General features: G+C 33.2%; 2 protein-coding genes and 1 long non-coding RNA gene across 7 annotated transcripts; 2 read left to right on the top strand and 1 right to left on the bottom strand.

Annotated features, from left to right (window-relative positions):
* The first annotated feature begins 1,319 nt into the window (after positions 1 to 1,319).
* Positions 1,320 to 4,467, top strand: LOC132057216 (pentatricopeptide repeat-containing protein At3g53360, mitochondrial). The gene is made up of 2 exons (XM_059449706.1): positions 1,320 to 1,364; positions 1,837 to 4,467. The coding sequence occupies exon 2, from the start codon at positions 1,955 to 1,957 to the stop codon at positions 4,208 to 4,210; it is 2,256 nt and encodes a 751-aa protein (XP_059305689.1). The 5' UTR covers positions 1,320 to 1,364; positions 1,837 to 1,954; the 3' UTR covers positions 4,211 to 4,467.
* Positions 4,468 to 5,546: 1,079 nt separating this feature from the next.
* Positions 5,547 to 12,327, bottom strand: LOC132057215 (kinesin-like protein KIN-5D). Of its 5 annotated transcripts, none has more exons than XM_059449702.1 (23): positions 12,188 to 12,327; positions 11,830 to 12,025; positions 11,292 to 11,421; positions 11,020 to 11,178; positions 10,255 to 10,731; positions 9,880 to 9,977; positions 9,634 to 9,790; positions 9,485 to 9,554; positions 9,329 to 9,405; positions 9,192 to 9,245; positions 9,024 to 9,104; positions 8,812 to 8,923; positions 8,570 to 8,656; positions 8,310 to 8,485; positions 8,065 to 8,226; positions 7,876 to 7,983; positions 7,635 to 7,793; positions 7,468 to 7,551; positions 7,046 to 7,251; positions 6,850 to 6,951; positions 6,650 to 6,759; positions 6,370 to 6,545; positions 5,547 to 5,956 (listed from the first exon to the last, which is right to left on the bottom strand). In XM_059449702.1, exons 2-23 carry the CDS (start codon positions 11,979 to 11,981, stop codon positions 5,816 to 5,818), a joined length of 3,078 nt encoding a protein of 1,025 aa, XP_059305685.1. In that variant the 5' UTR covers positions 11,982 to 12,025; positions 12,188 to 12,327; the 3' UTR covers positions 5,547 to 5,815. The 5 variants fall into 5 exon arrangements, 4 of the variants coding, with proteins under 4 accessions (XP_059305685.1, XP_059305686.1, XP_059305687.1 ...); XM_059449703.1 differs by having other exon boundaries at positions 11,830 to 12,021; positions 12,188 to 12,326; XM_059449704.1 differs by lacking the exon at positions 12,188 to 12,327 and having other exon boundaries at positions 6,394 to 6,545; positions 11,830 to 11,981.
* LOC132057217 (uncharacterized) lies at positions 9,049 to 12,659 on the top strand. Its single transcript, XR_009415091.1, has 3 exons — positions 9,049 to 9,180; positions 9,289 to 9,352; positions 11,903 to 12,659. It is a non-coding gene; the product is annotated as an uncharacterized LOC132057217 (long non-coding RNA).
* The last annotated feature ends 10,266 nt before the right edge of the window (positions 12,660 to 22,925 follow it).

Raw genomic sequence — 22,925 nt, 5'->3', positions numbered from 1 at the left:
TTGCTCCTTAGATACTAATAATGTAAATCAAATATCAGATGGCTCACAAAATAAAATACTAGCATTTTTAAATTTAATAAAAAATTTAACCAACATATCAACGTGATTTCAAAGTTTTTAAAGAAATAAGAGAAAATAAAATATATATCTATTTTTTAAATTGTGACACGCAAGTCATAATAGACTAGTATGACTTCGTGTGATATTCAACGTACACCTTCGTTATGATTTTAAAACTATAAAAAAGAATAAGAAAAAAAAATACTAAGCTTCATAAAGGTGAGATGCAAATCATCACAAATCGATATAACCTTCATGTTATATTTAACATATCTATCATTTTAGATTATTCACAAATCATACTGGATCGTCATGATCTCAAAGCTATAATATAAAGAAATTTGTGGCATGCAAGTCATGACAAATATATACTGACGCAATATTATATGCAACCTAGTTATCCTGTTGGAGTAGTCACAAATCATATCATATTGTCACAAGTTCTTTATTTACTTGGGCCTATAACTTTGTTTTGACCTCGTTTGTAATCAGTACGAATGACTTTATTTTCATTTTAAGATTTCAATAAAGATGGGTTCACCGTTGCTTTTATGATAAGATATATAATTTTATAGTGACATCAACTTGGCGAGCAAAGCATTAAAGGTTGTTTAGAATTTTTTTTTTACGAAAAAGACGCAAAAGTGCATTTAGTAGGGTTCAGTCCTGCGAACTTATGAGATTAAACCCAACACTTAACCAGTACTCCACTCAGTCTCGTTTGACCATGTGTTCTTTTAGTAAATATTATAAATATTTTAAAAATTACATACTTAATATGAAAAAAAGTTTAGTCGGGTGTGATGGTAATGTTACTTTTTTCTACATAAATTATTTTGTTTGCAATATGCCGACTTCAATTGCTTCAATTGCAAGGGGCATATCGTTGACAAATACTTATAAATAAACAGGAACAAGAAACAAATATTAATCCCGTGAAGGCACTCTACGAGCAATTTTGGAGGGCTGATTCACAAAAAACGGGGGAGGGGTGGGGTGGGGTCGGAAGGGGTTGGGCGAGTGGGTTAACAGTATTGAACTTTTAAATTTTATCGCCCCACGAGCGACACTTCAAGTTAGGGCAAAACCTTTATGCGTGTGTTGTGGGGAGGGGGCGGGCCGGGGCGGGGGGGGGGGGGGGCGGTGTTGTGACAAAGTAGTGGGCTCATACAGAATGGGCCAGTTTTCCAAATTCAAATTACCAGCCCAAATGCCTTATAACCCATTACAATTCGGGGGATGGGACCTAACAGACATTTGGCCCGCCAGTTTCCGTCAAATCTCTTTATCCGGCGAATCTCATTGTAAGCTTCCTCACTCTCTCAACAAAATCTCTGCTCATAAAATTAACTTTTATCCTTCTAAAAAATAAAAATAAAAAATACTATCAGTTAATGCCAAAATGGTAGAATACAAACTATGAATTGAGTTTAGTTCATATAATCTTAAGAGTCACACGTGAGTTCAGAGTTGTGACACATTAGACCTTAGAATTAAACTACTCAAATAAATAAAGTTCCTGACAATAATAACATAACTATCAGATGTAAAACTACACTCTAAACAATAAGTACGAAAAAAATGATACTACTAACTTTTTGTATATATTTGTATTAAAAAATTTAAGGCTTTTTATAAAATTTCATTTTGCGCCACTAATTTTTTATTGAGTCAAATTAGTCCCCCTGTCTAATACCATTTTAAAGCAGATTCACGTAAAACATGCAAATTGTCTTGTGTGATTGATATATTTTCATTTGGTATTTACTTTTGCAGATATGAAAATATTGACATGAAGAACCAAATAAAGCGGAGTGGATATAGATGACTTCGACTAGTTCGTGATTGATTTATAGTTGAATGATTGATTGATGTATGTGGAAGTTCTTTCACAATGATGAAAAGGTTAGGATCAATCCGGAACTATGTTAATCATAGCATACAGCCTTTTTTGAAGAATGAACAGTCAAGTAATGATCATATAATTTTCTTGTGTAAGCAAAAGTTATTTAAACAAGCTTTAGAGGCATTTGAGTTGTTAGAAAGGAACACATCTTATAATTTGTATCCAAGCACGTATGCACAGCTAGTATCCGCATGTTCGTCCCTTAGATCCCTGAAGTATGCTAGGAAAGTTCATAGTCATGTATTAGCATCGAATTATCAGCCAGACATGATTTTTCATAACCATTTGTTGAATATGTATGGTAAGTGTGGGTCGTTGAAGGATGCTCGAAAGGTGTTTGACGAAATGCTTGAACGGAATTTGGTAACTTGGACTTCTATAATTGCTGGGTACTCACAAAATGGTGAGGAGAATGAAGCTGTGAGTCTTTACTTTCAAATGCGACAGTTTGGTCTTATACCGGACCAGTTTACATTTGGAAGCGTAATCAAAGCGTGCTCGAATATGAATCAAGTGGAGTTAGGGAAGCAGTTGCATGGCCATGTGATGAAATCAGAACATGGTTCCCACCTTATTGCTCAGAATGCACTGATCGCGATGTATACGAAGTTTAGTCAAGTTAACGAGGCATTGACAGTGTTCTCGCGTATTAAATCGAAGGATTTGATTTCGTGGAGCTCAATGATTGCTGGATATTCACAGCTTGGTTATGAATTAGAAGCTCTGTCCTGCTTGAAAGAGATGCTTAGTCAGGGAATTTACAAACTGAATGAATTTGTTTTTGGAAGCGTTTTTAATGCCTGTAGAAGTCTTGCACGGGCTGAATATGGAAGACAAATACATGGTTTAAGTATAAAATTCGGGCTTAGCTTTGATGCTTTTGCTGGTTGTGCTGTTACTGACATGTATGCCAGATGTGGATGGTTGTGTTCTGCAAGAACTGCATTCTACCAGATAGGAAATCCCGATCTCGTATCCTGGAATGCTCTGATTGCGGGGTTTGCATATGGAGGTAATCCTGATGAAGCTATATGTCTATTTTCTCAGATGAGAACTTTGAGTTTGACACCAGATGATGTCACAGTTCGTTCTTTACTTTGTGCCTTTGTAAGTCCATCTGCTCTCTTTCTAGGAAAGCAAGTGCACTGCTATGTTATTAAGAGTGGCTTTGATATAGAGATTTCCATCTCTAATACGTTACTTTCAATGTATGCCAACTGTTCAGATCTTCCGGATGCACATAAAATATTCACTGAGATAAAACACAAGGCAGATTTAGTCTCGTGGAATGCCATTCTTACAGCTTATCTACAACAGAGAGATTCTGGAGAAGTCTTCTCATTATTTAAAATGATGCTTCTTTCTTCTGATAAGCCTGATCATATTACATTAGTTAATATGCTTGGGGCTTCAGGCAAAGTAGCCTCTTTGGAAATAGGAGACCAGATTTGTTGCTATGCCATGAAAAATGGGCTAAGTGAAGATAGCTGTGTGATGAACGCCTTAATTGACATGTATGTGAAATGTGGACATATGACAAGTGCTAAGAAGCTCTTTGATAATATGAAGAACCCTGATGCGGTCTCATGGAGTAGTTTAATAGTGGGGTATGCTCTGTTTGGATACGGAGAAAAAGCTCTAGATCTCTTCCAGAAGATGAGATATTTAGCTGTCAAGCCAAACCAAGTTACCTTTGTCGGTGTTTTGACTGCTTGTAGTCATGTTGGACGAGTAAAAGAAGGGTGGCAGTTGTTCAGAGACATGCAAATGGAGTTTGGTATTGTACCAACTAGAGAGCATTGTTGCTGTGTGGTTGACTTGCTTGCCCGAGCAGGTTGCATAGAAGAAGCAGAAGCTTTTATCAATCAAATGGAACTTGATCCTGATATTGTGGTGTGGAAAACTTTGTTAGCTGCTTGTAAGACACGTAACAATCTTGATGTTGGCAAACGAGCCGCAGAGAAAATCTTGGAGATTGATCCCTCGAATTCTGCTGCACATGTGTTACTCTGTAACATTTTTGCTTCTACTGGCAGTTGGAAAGACGTTGCATCACTGAGGGGTCTGATGAGACAAAAAGGTGTCAAAAAGGTTCCAGGTCAAAGCTGGATTGAAGTCAAAGACCGGATCCATGTCTTCTTGGCTGAGGACTGTGTGCACCCAGAGAGGGACAGAATATATTGCATGCTAGATGAACTATGGCTACAGATGCTGGATGATGATTATTTGCCCATTCAGATTTAAGTTTTAGGGGTAAAACATTCTGGACTAGATGAGTAATGGATACACACTTCTCGCACTGTCCACATTGTCTTGACTAGAGAGACAATGAAGCAGCAAATAGCTGTCAGTACAATGTGCCGTTGTTTCATATAGAGATGTATTTCGAGTTCCTGATTGCAGATTAACTGAAGATACCATGGAAGATTGCTGCCAAGTGCCAATTTGGAATAGAGAAAGAGATGAATATGAAAGATGGCTCTACTGCTTTTAAGGAGTGAATGAATTCATGAAGCCAAGGAGTATTCATGGGTAGTCCACTCCTTTCTCAGTAAATGGTCACCATGTTGTGGAAGAAGCACTGCCTGAGGCAGCCTTCATGCAAAAGTCTTGTGAAATTTGTTGATTTCTCTGTTTACTGGCTGAAGAAAAGGCCAAGAGATACTTCGATAAAACTTGTAATCTTCTTAGACCTAAGGAATTGATGCAGCGTACCAACTAAGGTGCAAGTTTAAAAGAGTCACAAGTTGTAACTCTCAGATCCATTAGCTCCCTTGTAGTGAAGAAGGAAGCTTATATATGCAGAAAAGCAGCTCTGAGGTACTCGATGCCTGATAGAGATTTCCCATGTGCAGCCCTGGTGGTTGGAAATCTGCTATTTGTGCGTAGTGGAGAAACATCACAGGGAGGCCTGTGATAACCATATTCTCAAGCCCAAATTACCGACAAATTACTATGTTTGGTAAGAGATGCAGCATCTAGATTGCCTGGAGGCATAGGAATCAAAATTGATCTCTTTGGTTAGACTCACAGTTAATTGTTGTGGTACAGGAGTTCACTAAACTGTAAGTGAAGCTTTGGACTGCTCGCTCTAAGAAAGTGATTACTGCATAACATTTCAGAAGAAATGGGTCTTTGGGCCTATTTTAATGGTCATCCACAAAAAACAGATTTCCACTATGAAACTACATGGTCAGTAAAGAGTAGGAAGAGGACTAAGAAAAAGGAACTCTTCAATTTCAGCACTGCAGATTAGACTTCTGAAAATTCATTGCAGCTAGAAGGCATTTGGTGTACACTGCAGTCGGCTATGTTAGAAGGAGTTGCTTAAAGTGTTCCAAGAGGAGATTGCTACATAGGCCTTAGACTGAACCTATCTAAGGTGACTATATGGGTTAATGCATTTGCACCTCTATGACTTTTGTGAGTTTTTGCCATTATGTTCTTGTTTGTAGTTATGGTCCATCAACCTGTGTAGGGATGTTATTCAGGATATAATACATCAGTTCTAGATTTCCGAGACCCTTGTTTATCCTAAATCAAAGTGGGAATTTCAAATATAATGGGCTGAATACTGATATATTGAATTTTCGTGGTGCATATGAGTATGATGTTTCTAATGGTACATATCCTAATATGACTAGAAAAATTAAAAAATAAAGAAATATTGATTTTCTGGGGTTCCAATTCACAAGATGACATGTCTTTTCTCTTTTACTAAAACAGTACATCTGGTTACCAGTAATAGATCTCGATTGATCAATCTCTAAATTAGTTATCCTACTTCGAAAGAACATCTGGAGTCCAACTGAACTTCCTCAGGCACCTCAGGTTGCATTTACATTTCTGTTAGCTTGTTTTGCTATTCCATTGCCTTGAAATGACTTTGAGTGACTCCTTGAGTAAAGGAGTTCTTAGGGTTTCGATAGATTCTCTACTTGGCACGTTAACTCTTTTCCTCCTCGGAGTTGAGCCTGATGGTTCATCAACCTAATTATTGGGAACAAAACGATGCATGTTAGTATCACATTCGAATGTCTATAAAATTTCTAGGAAGACGAAAAAAGGTGTTAGTTGAAGATAGCATGTGAAAAGTGGTAAAACAATAAGATTGAGAAAACTAAAAATTCTTATTAACAGATGACAATTAATTGGTAAACTTTTTCTGGTGGAGAATTCTAATTACTGTCAGAAAGGCGAAGAAAATAAACTTCATCCAGCTAAACTCGAGTCAAGAACTTGAAATGAACTAATGTCCTATTCAGGTATCTTGAGGAAATTCCCATAAATGATAATAGTGGCCCTTGATACTGGAGAAAGAGATGGCACTAAATTTTCTAAGTGGGAATATGTTTTTGAATGATGAAGAGAAAAGTTTAACTATCCAAAGATGTCATTTATACTTGCAGAGTTTTCTGAACTTTTACTTTGTACTCATCTGTCAATACTTTTCCTGCATTTTCCGCTATTTCTGATACTTCGGAGGAATGAGAGTCTTTCATTTGTTTCATATCCTCAACACAAGGATGAATAATTGAATAAATCTTCTCACATTCATTATGATCAAGTTTCTGCAAACCTGCAGCAATTTTAACTGTATGAGTCTGTGGCAATAAGACTCGATCATGTTTTCTTGCGATATCAGAGGAAGAAAAAACTGCTATCTGTTCACAGGCAACATACTTTCCATAGCAGAAATAAGATTCCTCTTGGAAATAGCTGTTTCTTCTAGTATGGAAGTCACTGTGGAGGAAAACTGAGTGCTGATCTTTCCATTTGATTCCATTGCGCTCCTGAAGATATTGAGGTAAATATTTAAAAAAAAAAAAAAAAAAAAAAAAATCCCTCAGCTAATAATTGATTCAGCTGAAATGATATCTCACTTCATAATGCAATCAATTGAGTTGATATTTCTTGTTTGTTGGCAGAGAAGAGATTCTTGGGCATTTCTCCATCCATCTTCGACCCCATTTGATTTTTCCAAGCTGAAATTTAAGATGAAAAAGCTGTCTTAAAGGTATACAATCCAAAAAAGCAATACAATCTTTATTAATTTATATCATTGGAAACCAACTCAACCAGCAATCGATGTGTCCTGCTAGGAGACTCTTCCAAAATTCCAGTCTAGTTGAATCCTCAATATGGTGGGCTTCCATGCTTTCGATGTAGCTTGTCCATTCATGATAGGCAGAATTAGCGCAACCTTGTATATTTGAGAACTCAGCATTTAAATCATTGGTTTTGATATTACAGCACTCTCTAAGGCCATTAACTGCTGTTTGAACCTAAAGAAAAGGAAAAATTGAAGTCTTCAATAATATTCTGCCTGAAATAGATAGTCCTGTAGTAATTTAGCTTTTATGAAAAGTCTTTGATATTTGTGTGGGTTTCATTCACAATATAAACCCTTATAGGATAGCTTTATCAAGCTATGATTATTTAGTTTAAATTCTAAAACCATAGAAGGTACTATGTAAAAGTTGCAATGAAGAAGCACATACCAACTTTTTCTTCCTAGTATTAGAAGCTGATATAAGCTCTGCAACTTTTTCTATCAGCTGCCGTTCTTCACTTGCAGCCAGCTCCTACAAAAGTAACTCAACGGATGAAAACATACCAAGATCAATATCCTAATTTCTTAGGAGCGTCCAGAATTTCAAATAAATACCTCAAACTTCTCTTCAAGGGTGCAGAGTTGCTGATCATTAATTGTTTGCGACTTTTCATCCGTTAGTCTCAGTTTTGAGATATATAAATTTAAAGTCTTGAAAAAGTTGAGGAGAACTTCTGAGGTTATTTGAACTTCTTGATATCTTCTTGTTTGATACTGATGATGGGGAAAAATAAACAAATTTAGATGCAGAAAAAGTAAGAGCATCTGAAAGAAATTTGGTAGCATGCTTATGTACCTGTTGTTCTTGTCGCACAAAAGCATTTATCTTCACCTCAAGTTCCCTAATATTACCTTGCAGACCGTTGAGTATAGCATTAACATCAGCGGAAAATTTTCCAACAAGCTGCACTAGTTTGCAGGCAAAATTGAGCGATGGAAGGTTGGAAAGAAAGAAATACTGACTAAAAGAAGGATCTTTACTTACATTTATGAAGGACAAAGAATGTTTTGATACTTCTGAATTCACTTTGCTAAAAGCTAACTGAGAATTTTCATGAAGTTCTTGGGCTGGAACAGCTAAATTCTGGATATCGGAGCCATACTTGTCCTTCAGCTTCTGGAGCTGAGCCTTCAACTCATCTGTAGCCTGTCCTTAAATTCAAGAGAGATTAGATTCGTTTTCAGGTCGCGTATAACCAGAGTACCATATGTCAGATATTTTTACAGTACCCTTCTTTTAGTAGCCAAGAATGATTGTGTATCTTCTAATATTACATTCAATTGCTGCTCTTCTTTGGTTACAGAAACTGCTGTGTTTCTCTTTAAAATTTCAAGCTGCTGAGTTAATTTGTTGCGGAAGCTTTGCACAAGGATTCTGTTTCTCTCCTCTCTACTGTTGCTTTTATCTGTTTTATAAGAAACATATGTTAGAAGAGGAAACTGATGTTAACCAGATAAAGACTAATGACTAGAAGAAAAGTAATGCAAACCAATTTTGCCGAACAAGCTGGATATCTCTGATTCTGCATTCTCTACTTCAGCTCGAAGCTCAAGTGCTTTATCAGTCATTGCTTTTTCTAAGTAACGAGTGGTAAAATATGCAGATTTCAGTACATTGAAGAATATACTTCTTTGATATACCAATGTGTCTTTAACGCATACATATTTATTCGAACATGAGGTAGGATTTTGTATCTCAATTGATGATCGGGACACACTTTAGATAACTTACCAGAGTTAATGAGATTGCTTACTAGATAATCCTTCTCTTGAATCGTTTCTTTTGCTCCGGTATATTTAGTTTCAAGATCATTGATAGCTTGTTCAGCATTCTTGAGTTCCCGCTGCCATAAAATAGAGGCTGGAAAGTTTAGTTGTCTTCCATGATCTGGCTATCTTGGTAAAATGAGACATGGGAAGTAACTTGTTCAAGTAACATTCTACCCGAGTTCTCTCAAGTTGTTCGGTTAAATCTGCTGTCAGTTGTCGCTGATAGTCATAAAGATCCTGACGCTCTTTCAGTTTCTGTTCAGAATGTGTAACTTCTCAACGATCTTGGAATGAATTAGGACTTGCATAAGCTGCCTACAGCATAGATCAGGTGATCCTTACCTTGTTTTTGGACTCTAAATCAAGTTCTACGAACTTCAGTCTCTCAATTATCTCCTAAAAAAACATTTGAGCAATAAACTATGTTACTACTTTACAGATCAAGAGTAGCACTCCGGATATATTGATGGTAATAGCACCTTCTGAGCTGCCTCTTCCCTCAGGTACCGATCTTGTGGTATGTAAATTCCATTCTTCTCCCTTGTTGCATGTAATTCTACATAGCAAAGAAGAATGCTTACTGTTATAACACCACATAAATTAATCAATTCTCAAAATACGGATCTCATTATAACCTTGCTTTAGGCGGTCCATCTCCACATACAAATCTTTGATTAGGGCAGATTTTGTCACCTTCTGATTGACCTGGAAAAAGTACTTGAGGATGAATCTAATGGCGGATAAAATTATTCAATAACAATTTCCAAAGAATAAAATTAACTACCTCTGGCCTGTTTTTAATTTGCTTGGCACGATTAGCATATTCAAGAGTACTGAGAGTCTCTTCCAAGCACTGGATAGATGGTGAAACCGTTGCGATTATGCATGTCTTTGTTTTCCCTCCTAATGAATCCCTCAGAAACCTTGTCAACTTGCTATCCCTGATATTCCGAGACTTATTTTCGAATGGTTGCTTCTGTATTATAACATATATTGGATTGTTCATTTAATGATTAAACGGGTTTTATACCTGTATGGAACATGTCCAGAGTGATCAACCAAAGCATTGATGACCCTACCCAAGGTAAGCAAGCTCTTATTTATCTCACCAGCCTCTCTTGCTCTTCCCTGGATTTTAGAGAAGTAAATGACGTTACAACCCTCAAATCTCACTGTAATAAACTGAAGGGTTTATCTTATATACATTGACATGGTAAAGAATCTTTATACTATCAGTGCCATTTAACTTGTTATAGCAGGTTGCCTGCTTTAAGAGCACCCGCAAATATCTTTCAAGTGACCTGATAGTCATTTTATAGAAGCTAAACTCGAAAGTGAAATGGTAGAATAACTTCTTTTGATTAAACTGAGGGGATTGTTGACCGGAGAAGTTCCATTAGTGTACCTCTTTTGCACCGGAGCGTAAAATGTTCTCAGATCCAGCTAGGTCAACGAGATTAAGTTTTCCACACTTTATCAGTTCTAGTCCCTCGTGAGTACATTCCTTAACATGTAAGGTGATGGAAAATATCGAATGAGACCTATTGCTTTGTTTATTAAGAAGCGTCTCAGCTGTATGCTTATTAGCAGAGCCTTTCTCCAAAATTTTGTATATTTCATCCGCAGTTGATACTGTCACCTCTTCTAGACCTCTGATGAAAACTGCACCTTTTCCATCTTCCATAAGGGCTAATGGTTTTCTCGGCTTTTCATCTATCGATTTTGATTCCTCATCCAGGGAAAGAAGATCTGTTATGTCCTCATTGTAAATCTCTATATATGCAACTTTCATGGTGTACTCAGCCTTTTGAGACTCCAAAACGTCAAAAATCTCCTGGACTGCTCTAGGGATTACTCCGGCATTCTTGTGAAATTCCCCATTCTACAAGCATCAACATTGAAAACGGATATAAAATATAATAAGCCAACAAAGTCAGGGGCAGAGGTACAATATTAGGTACGGTTTCAGACAAACCCAACAACTTTTGTTTAGACCCTATATTTGTATTAGGAAATTCATTAAATATGTAAAAATACTTAATTGCGGACCTAATAACTAAATGAACTACAAGTTCGGTGGCAGGTTCAAAACCCATAAACTTCAAATCTTAGCTCCGCCATTACATTCGAGGAAAAAACAAAAAAGAATGAAGAGAGAATCGGAGAAAACCTTTTCTTTAATTGCTTCCCCTTCCATTGTGTAAGTTTTTCCTGTTCCAGTTTGGCCATAAGCAAAAATAGTACAAGTATATCCCTCAAGAGCCTCACTAACAAGAGGAGCCACAGACTGATCATAGAAGTCCTTTTGTTGAGATGATGGACCACAAACCTAACAAATATTGTGGCATCATATGGGTCCAAATGTACATTAGTACACGAATTTTCGTTATAATGAAAAAGGTAGAGAACAGATTAAACTTAGAGACATTATAAGAAGAAAACCTTATCGAAGAGAAAGGTTTTATTTATTTGCTTAGTAGCTGTGTTCAAAGTTGCAGTGACTTCTTGTTTCAGCTCGTCGCATGAGATCACCGAAGGACCTTTCACCTTCATTTCATCCTCATTTGGAGGCCTGAAACACAGCTATGTCACTTGCTAATAAGTCTCAGTGGTAACTTGATAAGTCGATCCACCTACACGTCTTGTTTTTAGTGTTATATACTTCTAATCTCTCGGTAACATATGATCGTGTGAGACAAAATTCATTTAGTTCGAATTTTTGTGGTAAAAGAAGAAGAGAGATCCTTGATTATGCAGACCTGACTTGACTACATTTTTTCTTTTAAGTGTTAAGAACATGTACAACTCCACATATGTGAGCTTGCCCACATTGCCGGTACCCAACTTAGAGAAAGGTGGAGGGTTGATGTAGGCTGATAGCCAGCATAAAGCTAGTCAACTCGTAATGAATCCTCACACAAAATATGCTTAAATGGATCGACCTGTAGAATAAGAGATGGCAAATTTAACTGGTTCATACCTGCAGCGCAATACAACTTTCACATTTACCCCTTTTTCATCATTTGATCTCAATCCTTTCCATGGTTTTTCAGTTGATGACCAGAGTGTTTGAGACATCAACAAAGGAGACGGAGTCCCTCTTCTTTGATGATTTGATTTCGGAGTATCCATCAAGAAGGCCCTGTAAAAATGATGCCCTGTAAAAATCTCCCTTTCTTTTAGAGAAGGGGTTGGAAAATAAGGCTAAAACTTCTTAATATATGATATCAGAATCCCAAATATGGAACTTATTGTTCCTGAAACTTGAGGATATAGTTCAGGCTCATCAACTACAATTCAAGGGCAAACTCATTTTCCAGTCACTGGGCTGAGCGAACCTTTGGTACTTCAGTAGGGTGAGCTGTTTGATAGTGACTTCTTTCGTTTGTTGAGGCGACGAAAGGCTACTTCAATCTAGGAAACAGCCGGAACCTCAAGAGGATTCGCCTTTGGAGAAGCGTTTGCCGATAACCAAAGTCTCGCTCTGATTATTTTCGTGAGGCTGATTGTGGAACTAACACTCAGGGCTGCAAATTCACAGAACAAAACATGAGAAAAGAACAGTGTCCAAGTTTCAACATAAGAGAACAAACTAGAAAGTTTAAAGTTCCTGTTTCTTTCCCCTTTCTTTTTGGTTGTTATAATATAATATAGGTTCTTGATTATTATTACCTTATGCAGATGGAAGCTTGCTGGTAGCCGGTGGCCGGCTGGCCGGTTAGATATTACAAAGGTTTTGGATATCTAACACTGGTGATTAAAGAAAACAATAAGATTTAGTTTGAATAAAAACAAGAAAAGAAACAGAAATCTAATCTAATGCGTTACACTTTTTCTTGCATAATAAAGAACTCTTTAACTACTTTATTGACGTTTTGGGTCATTAGTCAATGGGGCGTTAGGAAAAAGAGACATTAACTTCTGTAATAGAAAAAGATTACAATCTGAACATTTGTCATTTTGCTACTTTATTGGTAGCATATCGTAGCCAACTACTCGTAAGGAGCTTAACTTTTATGCATTAGTAGTACAATCAAACTTCTCTATAATGGCAGCATTTGTCCGAAAGTTCCTATAGTGAGAATTGACATTTAATATTTAAATCTCATTTAACTGTTATAAATAAAAGTACTCAAATAACTATTTTTCTGATATGTTATAAACGAAAACAATATATTTGTTGATTTTAAAATTGTAATTGTTTTCATATCTCATTAATTAAAAATTAAAAAGACTAATTAATTACTTATAAATCTATAACTAGTTGTACCATACCAATAAAGAATTAAAATCCAAGGAACGTATGCATTTAAAATTAATTGAGAATTTAAATATTGTTTGACGTAAGAATTCTACAATTGTAGGTTGTTTTGCAAACTGCAGTCTCTTAGTGATTATATAATGCTTGAATTGATGAAGAATTTTGTCAAAACTTTCAGCAAAAGGGAATTCAATAGCTGTCTAAGAACTTAACAGTTGACTCTTCGTACTTGAAATTTACTATGTGCATGACGTTAATGATGATTACCATAAATATTTTAATATTTTATTTTTATAATAGTATATTTCTTACAAAATTTATTAATATTTCTTACAAAATTTATTACACAATAATTTAGTATGGCTGTTATAGAGAGGTAAGTTATAAAGAGTGTACCGCTATAATGAATGTCATTGCTGTTATAGGTAAAATGTTGTTATATAGAGAAGTAAAATATAACATGAAAAATTGGTTCCGGAGAAAATTAAGCCGCTATAGTGAAATGTTGTTATAACGAATGTCAATTATGAAGAGGTTTGACTGTATGTAGTTTTTTTTACACCAACATGTTAAAGGAACCCGCAAATATAGAAAAAATAATAATTATCTTGGAGTCTAGAGGTGTAGTGATCGGTGAGAGCAATAACAAAAAAAAAAAAAAAAAAAACAGAGAAAAAACTTGCGGTAGCATATTCGGTTGTTTGTGGTGGAATATATTCAAGTGCACTAGTAAATCCACAACAAATAGGTGTTGACTTAGTTGCTTTTGCAGTTTATTTAATCTCGATGTCAATCCGACGCAACTTACCGACAATAGTCGCAGCACCGTGAGCTCTAGTTTAAACAATAGGGAAAAACTGTTTAAAAATCCTAATTTGGTTACCCAAAAAATACAGTAAACAATCAAGCTACTATAATCGATTAAAATACACTGATAATATAAAAATTATTTAAACTGCAGTGTAGTTAAATTAAATCTATACGTATATATTGGTCTCAACTCTTAAGCTTGCAATTAAAGCTGCCTCCAAACTCCACAGGGTTCAACATCTTAATTAGTAGTATTGCTTACTAGCCAATCTATATATAATATAAAACTAGACATGTATGCGATTGATGTGACACGGCCTCTCTATGACTAGTATTCATATTTATCTTTTTTCTCTTTTTTTTGACATTTTTTCCTTTCTATTTATTTATTATATATCCTTTCATTTTGTGAATTTATTTGTCCATTAAATTAAATTCTGATTGTTAAAAACTTTACATCAATTCGCCTTTCATATTTATTTCATTTATGAAGATTAGAACGTGATGGAAGTCAGAGAAACTTTCCATTTCTTCTTTATTATATTATTTATTGCATATTTATATTGAGTTATATATTGTTTTTGTAGGTTACGACTTTCCATTCTCTTCTTTATGTTATTTTTGTTGCGACTGTTAAATAGTTATTGCATTTTATCATACTAATTCTGATTGGATGTAATTTAATTTATCCACCTTCTTAATATTCTATATTAAAATGAATAATGAATGTAATTTAATCAAGGGAAAAGGGTCAAAGATACCCCTCTACTTTAGTTTATTAGCAAAGCATTTTAACATATTTTCTAGTCACCCCTCATTTCTAACATTCCACATAAACAAGTCTAGTCATTGGAATTGGTGACATACGCCAATGATATTTCAATATATAAAACCTCCTAAAAACGTTAAAAAGATTTTTGGGGCCTTAAAAAAAAATCTGGAAAATTGGATTTTTTTTATAAAATGATTTTTTTAAACATCAATTTTCAAATTTTTTAAAATTACCGATTTTTTTTAGACACTTTAAAAAAAAAAAAGTTTCAAAATATACCCTTCATTTCTAAAAACATATTTCCACATAAACAAGCACCACATAGAATAAGTTAAATATCTGACATCCATGTCACCCAATTCCAATGACTAGACTTACTTATGTGGGAATATGTTAGAAATGAGGGATATTTTTAAAACTTTGCTAACATAACGGGAGGGGTATATTTAAATGACAAAGTTAGCCAATAAACTAAAGTTACATTTTACCTTTTATTCTATGTCTCTTCATGTCATTGTGTGTGTCTTTATACACTATATATAGAGCAAATTGATTTGTGAGACTAGGGGTGTTCATGGTCCGGTTTGACTCGGTTTTTGGTTAAAACCAAACCAAACCAAGCCAATTAAGGCGGATTTTTTTAATATTCAAACCAAACCAAACCATTATAGCCACGGGTTGTAATAATATATTTAACTTATTTACAAACTTGCATGTAGGTTCTACATTATCTAATATGTAATACTCACGACAATAACAATTTTTGTAAAACCAATTACCCATGTCGCTCCATCCAGGAAAATTGATTTTTCTAAAAACAAATCACAAACCCACAAAATTAAAAATGGATTTTATTAAACATCTGAATTTTTTTGATTTTATAGAACCAGCTTCTTAAAAAAAAAAATCTGGAAAATTGGATTTTTTTTATTAAAAAATCTGGAAAATGATTTTTTTAAACATCAATTTTTCAATTTTTTTAAAATTAATCCAGATTTTTTTAAAAAAAATAGGACACTTTAAAAAAAAAAAAAATACTAAAAAAAAAGAAATAGGAATAAAAACATCTCTTGCCATCCTAGAAACTTTTCTAGCCGAAGAAACTTTCCACCAAACCAAAATATCTAACTCTTTGGTCTTTTCCAAATCATCTAACGTATTTAAAAAAAATCATTTTCTAGATTTTTTAACTAAAATATCCAATTTTTGAGAATATATTTTAAAAAAGGGGTTTTATTAAAACGAAAAAGTTTCAGATTTTTAATGAAAGTCATTTTTTTCAAATTTGTTTTACAAAAATCAATTTTCTAGATTGTTTTTAAAAAAATTACCACTTGTGCATCATCATACACATGCCTTTTCAGAATAAGTTAAATCATCATGTGACATCCAATATCTAAAGTCACCCAATTTCAATGACTCGAGGACTTAACATATTTGATAGCATTTCTTACCGAGAAATAGACTCATTTTTGAATATATTTAAATGAGATATTTTTGAAACTTTGCTATTTCTTCTCGGTAGGGATATATTTAAGGTCACCGTGAATAACTTCTCAATTTCCCAATCAAATAAGCACGCCTATCCCTTAGAAATTGTCTCACCCTTATGGATGTTTGGAAAAAGTTGAGAATTTATATTTGATTACTCATCATCGATCCAATGGGCGGTGACAACCATATAAGTTAATGGATGATAAAGTTAACCAATAAATTTTCTAAAGTAGGTGAAAATTGCCATTAATCTCCTAAAACCTTCTCCTTCAACAACTTTAAAAGGTTGTTCGTCAATAATGACATTTTTACCCTTTAATCAATATGCCTCTTCATATTCATTGGTGTGTGTGTCTTTATACACTATATATATAGAGCAAATTGATTTGTGAGACATTTGGTATGCGGTTGCAACTGAAGCTTACCAGGAGCAGTTTCAAGGGCCAGATTTTTACCTTGCGATTATGTAAAAAATTGTGTTTTTCCAGCTTCCATTTTTGGTGTCATTGTTGCAGAACTACCACTGTACAGTTGAATACTGTGTATTTGGTTTCTTGAAATAAGATCTACACGACAGGGTAATTACACGATAGATAATATATATATATATATATATATATATATATATATATATATATATATATATATATATATATATTTTGGTTAAAATCGAACTTTACCGACCTATTTTATTTTCTTGATCTGAAATCGGCTTTTATCTTCCTCAATTTCTGTAATGTTACTGTTTGACTTTTCTTGTTGCCTTAATAATTTTATAAATTTGTTATGTTGGTGACAGTATTGTTTGAAAAATATACTAGTATTTTAAAAGACCGAATAATTTATTCTGAACGCCAAACATCACCTCGTATTGCTGGAAGTTCTTTATCCGGGAGAGTAAACTACATAAGTAGATATTTTTAGCATGTTATTTACTTCTGTCTGTAATATAAACATACTAGGGTATCAGCTCGCGCTTCGCGCGCGCGGTCATAAAAGACAATAATATTTTTTTATAACTTTTGTGAATACTTTTATTAGATAGAGCTCAGATAGGAAAAAAAAAAATTCATTAGCAAATTTTATTTAAAAAAGAAAGAAAAAAAATTAAAAGGAAAACATTATCACTTTTATATTTATAGAGGCGTGTGTTGGGGTTTTAATATACTAGTCTTAAGCGTACGTGTGTTGCACGTATGTATTGCGTGAGTCAATAAAGAATTTATATAAAAATGTACATTTTCTTTTAAAATAAATGCAACTATTTAGATGATGAAAATGAATATTATTAGTAGCAATAGTAGTTGAATTCGGTATTTTACTGGACATGCAAGCAATGTGAATTTAATTTAATTAAATTAATTATATAGTTTTTAAAAAAAAAAAAAATTAGTTGATTTAGAATGCTTGAACATATAGGAATTATTAAATGACTATTCCTAATTAGAAGGAAATTAATCCTAATAGGGATTCTGTACACATAATTTAGTTGATTTCGGAATCCTAAAATATTAGAAAAATAATTAAACGGGAATATTTTTAATAGTAAGGAATAATTAAATGACTATATTGTTTAATGTGAATTCTATCTTTGAAGGGCGTAAAACATTTCGCTAAAGCTCTTCTAACTTCTATTTTGCGCACTCGCATGTGAATCCTAGTGATTTATTATAAAGCACATACTTCTTTTGACAACGAATACCACCGGAAAATAATTAGACTTTATTAGAATTCAAAGATAACACGAAAGGTATCATAATTTCAAGGAATGTTTTGTGAATATGTTTTTGCTAAATTTGCAATTGGCCGGTCTCATCGTCCACAAGAAAGAGGAGTTCTTCTATTGTAATTAATAATTTTTGGAGAAAAGCTGACAATTTGAACCATTTCCGATTATTTTTTTAGTTTTAGCTATTCTAAATTACAATCTTTCCTTATAGTTAAATTCAAATCTTTAAAAAATATTTGTTTACGTATTTAAATCTTTTTCTTTATTAATCCTTCCATTCTAGAACTTTTACATTTAATTCTAGGATTTTCATATCTTTTTAAAATTAAATTTAGTTGATTTAGAATGCTTAAACTAATAAGAAAATAATTAAATGAGTATTCCTAACTATAAGGAAATTAATCCTAATAGGGATTTTGTACACATAATTTAGTTGACTTCGTAGTTCTGAATATTGGAAAAATAATTAAATTAATTTTTTTTTAATTAGTAGAGAAATAATTAAATGATTATATTGTCTAATGTGAATTCTATGTAAAAAAAAAAAAAAGACGAAGAAGATTTCGCTAAAGCTCTTCTGATTTTTATTTTAGGTGCTCGCACGTGAACCCCGTGACTTATTATAAAATTTATATCTTAAACTTTTAACATAGTACATGATTTGAAAATAATTATTTAACTTATAAGTAAAAGTCAAAAGCATATATACTCGTACTTCACCTAGATATCACAATAAAAAATTTTTTAAAACGTTAACATGTCGTCTTCATCGAGCTTCTGCATCTCACAAGTCACATACACTTTTTTTTTTTCCAATTCCATCATCAGCTTTTCACATAATTGTTCCCCAACTATATAGGAGAAACTTGTTGCTCTTTTCATCTCTGTAATTAATTTTAAAGAGTATAAAGGTTGATCTAATGTAACACTTAACTTATAACATAATATCAGGGAAATATAATATATATTTAAAAAAGGGACAGATAATAAATAAAATATTAATGCATCTAGAAAGAAAAAAAAAACAAAACAAGCAGGTCGAAAGTACCTTCTCAATAATCAAATTTACTCTTTTCTGCTTGGAAGTTCAATTAATTCTGCAAAACAGCATATCTGTTGGAAAGACCTCTAAAATTCACATATCTAGCTTGCAAGATTCAATTACGTTAATGATTATTGTTATGTTGACTTTATATATCCACATGTGATGGAACCAAAATTGCCCCAAGAACTATGGTGTTGTTTTTGGTGCTATACCCATCAGTGCCTCAGGCAAAACGACGGTAAATACTAACTCATATTACTGAGTATTTAAACCAAATTAATTCAACTTACTATAATTAAGGTTATATTAGGTAACCCTGGTTAAGTGATGGAACTTAGAAGTTGCATGTGCAACAGTACAAACACACATGTATATCATATATTTATTGGTTTGGTGTAAACACTTCATTGGGGTAAGTTTTTACCCAAAAGAACTTCCCTCTAATCTATATAAGCACCAAACCACCCCTGTACTGTTGATGCTTCTATAACCAAACATTCTTAGTCGTCAAAATAGTACTAACAACCTAGCTATGGATGACAGCACAGGAATAGTTAGAATGCAAGACATGCAGTTCATTGGCAACAAACTCAAACATGAAGTTATTCAATGGATCCACTATCTGCAAGGCAAACTTATTATTATATGAGGCAAGAGACATGGGCGAGAAGCTATAAATCATAAATTGAATCACGACTTTAAAAATCAATTAAGCACTTTACAAAATCAAAAAGCACTACAAAGAGGGAAAAGAAACAATAATCAAAATCCTTAAAAGTTAAAAAGTGCATGTTATATGCAGTTGAGCAGATTGTACCTCATGTTCTTGAAGCCGTCAAATCGATTTGCATATTCTACGAACCAGCCTACAATCCTGGAATAAAAACAAAACAATAATTATACGAAACTTATAGAAAGGATTAATTAACGTGTTCAGACACCAATGGTAAGAATGCGATGTATGCTAATGAAATTCTTATATGTAGAGAGGAAATAGGCCATCAAAAGTATTTTTTTTCCATATGAAATTTATATAGCTTTACAACTTCAAGAATATGAAATATTCCGAATTACTGTAATAGCTAAAACTAAAAAGGTTGAACTTGGCTCTATTTCAATAAGGTAAGGATTCACGTTCCATTGCAACATATATGACTTTAAAGAAAGGACTCGGCAGTTACAACCAAAAAAGGACTCAGATTGCTGTTTTATTTTGTTAAAAGTAAAGGCAGTTCTTTATTTTCACCAAAAAGATATATTATTAGTGTTAGAACAAATTTTGGACTCCTATGGCAGTTTTTATTCTGCCAAAAATAATCTTACTTGGACTAAAACACATGAAATTAATATTATAAAAATAATAAAATAATAATTTGACAAAAATAGTAAATGACAATTTTGTCTATTATGGAGTCTTTTAATGAAGGGCAAAAAATTCAATCAACATTTCTAAGGTCCTTCGCTCTTTTAATATAATATAGATAGATGATTCTCTTAGGAGCCATTTGGCCATGAGAATTATTCACCATTTTCCCGGAATAATTTTTCGCTTTTACTTCAAAACCTGTGTTTGGTAATGAAATTTTCAAATCCAAGTTGGAGTTGGATTCCAAATTTGAAAATGTGCTTGAAACCTGTTTTCCAACTTCATCTTCATAAATTCCAAAAAAAGTGAGAAATAATTGTTTAATCGATAGCAAACTCCTACTCACTCTGCTATGTATTAAATAAAAATACATAGGTATTTACTTTTTTTCTTTCAATAGATAGTAAAAAAATTAGTGTTTAAATTGTCTTCTATTAATAAAAGAAGAAGTAAAATGAAAAAGTAAAAGCGGACAAGAAAAATAATAATAAAAAGAGTGGCAAAATTGTTAAAACTTGTTGGATAAAATGAGAGGAAAAGGACATTAAAAAACAAGAAGAAGATTTTAAAGAAAAAAAAAGAGGTTGGACTTCTATTAGTAAAACAGAATTATATATAGATTCACCAATAAATATAAATTATCCGTTGAAGTGCCCAGTTCAAGTACTAATTTAAGTAGTAGTACGTTACTTGCACCTGTTCATTGTGCTGCAAAATAAACAATATCATAAGAGATGCCAAAAAGAATTGATAAGTCGAACCAAAATCCGATAGTGCACTAAAACTTATTAGCTTAATCAATGGACTTCAACTTAAATGCTCAATCAAATTGGAAATCTAAAAGAGTGATTAGATATGAGTGGCAAACACATTAAAATGAACATACCGTTGGACCAGGATAAATATAGTCGTGAAATAGCCAAAAAAAAATAAATAAATAAATAAATAAATAAATAAAAAATTCTACCATATCCTAGTGTAGTTCTTTTTTCCATTCCGATCCATAGCCTTTGTGATAGATACATAGCCCAAACCTTAGTAATTAAGCAGAATAAAATCGTTACAAGAGTAAGTATTTCCAATGCCTTAATAGTCTATCATGATATCTACAGCTCTTGCTAATAAGTAGTCAATTTTTAACTGTTATAAAGAGAGATTGCAGGCGTGTGATTCTGATTTTTACCGTATTTAAATTTATAGCACATGAATAATAGGAGTATAAAAAAAAAGGATATTTCAGAGAATAGAACCTTGAATGAGAAGGGAGCTGCAGGTTATAGTGATGGATCCGGATCCATCCATTATCAGATTTTCCTCTGTGTATCTGCCTTCTTCTTAGGAGTATTAATTATATTTTTTTAATCATGTGTTACAACTCTCTCCCTAAAAAGAAGGAAGAGAAACATGAAACTTATAATTAGCAAAACTTTAACGTTACAATCATGAGTTAGAGACCAGCGTCCGCTCACCTTCCATCTTCCTAAACGTTCTTTCTCAAATAATTAACGCATTTAATTAAGTAACGTATTTAACCACTTTCAAATTCTTAAAAATAATTTAAACATGAGAATTAGGAGGAAAAAAGGCAAAAAATCCACAAAAAAGATAAATATATATATAGATGCTGGCCATAGAGAGGTGCCACATCACCTTGTCTATGCCTATCTTTATATCATATATGGATTTATTCCAATGTTAACTTATGATGATAACCTGTAATTTTTTTACAAAAACAAAAGGAAAACACTGTCAAATAGTAGTGTTACTATTCTTTTTAACAATGTGTAATGTACTTTGAACAATACCATCCTTGAAACCGTCTTCCATTGTTTCATTTTTGTTTTATTTCATGAGCCGAATGATGATTCAAGAAGGTGTTTATACTACCTATTGATTGAATTGTGTTTTCGCCAAGACTTGCTAAAAAGTCTCTATTCTCATTGATTTGAGTATGTGTTAATGTGTCCATCAGGACAAGTTCTAAGGTGGAAATTGTGCACCTTAATTTTTGCTTATTATGGAGTTCTATCTTCGACTTTTATGGAGGACTTGAGTCATCACACAAACTAAAAAGTTTTTATATTTTAGTTCATGATCGACTCCAAAATCAACTAAATATTTAGCTTTGGAACCGATGTTTTTTACCGATATTTTTTATGAGGGACCTGTTAAAATGTTTTATTCATGGCTCTCTATTATTTGGTACTTCCTCCGTCCCAAAAAGATTGTCTTACTTTCCTTATTAGTTCGTCCCAAAAAGATTAGCACATTTTTATATTTAGAAACAATTTAACTTTATTAAATGATTTACAGCTAGCCACACAAATATCTAAGGCTTGTTTTGAACCACACAAAAATCTTTCTTTATTTTTTAAATTTCGTGTCAAGTCAAACTAATACAATCTTTTTGAGACGGAGGGAGTAATTGTTAATAATAATGAGCCTTTTTCTTTTTAGCACAGCAGATCACATTACAATTTTGGGACTGGTCTTCTGAAATCAACGTCTTAGTCCAATTAGTGCTAGGGTCTGGAGAATTGGTTTGCTTGATAGTTGAAAGGTTATTTTTGGGCTCAAATTTAGTATTATGAGCCCCTTT

Source organism: Lycium ferocissimum, chromosome 5 (assembly GCF_029784015.1).
Source record: "Lycium ferocissimum isolate CSIRO_LF1 chromosome 5, AGI_CSIRO_Lferr_CH_V1, whole genome shotgun sequence".
NCBI classification, from domain to species: Eukaryota; Viridiplantae; Streptophyta; class Magnoliopsida; order Solanales; family Solanaceae; genus Lycium; species Lycium ferocissimum.
This window is presented reverse-complemented; position numbering and strand designations above follow the sequence as displayed.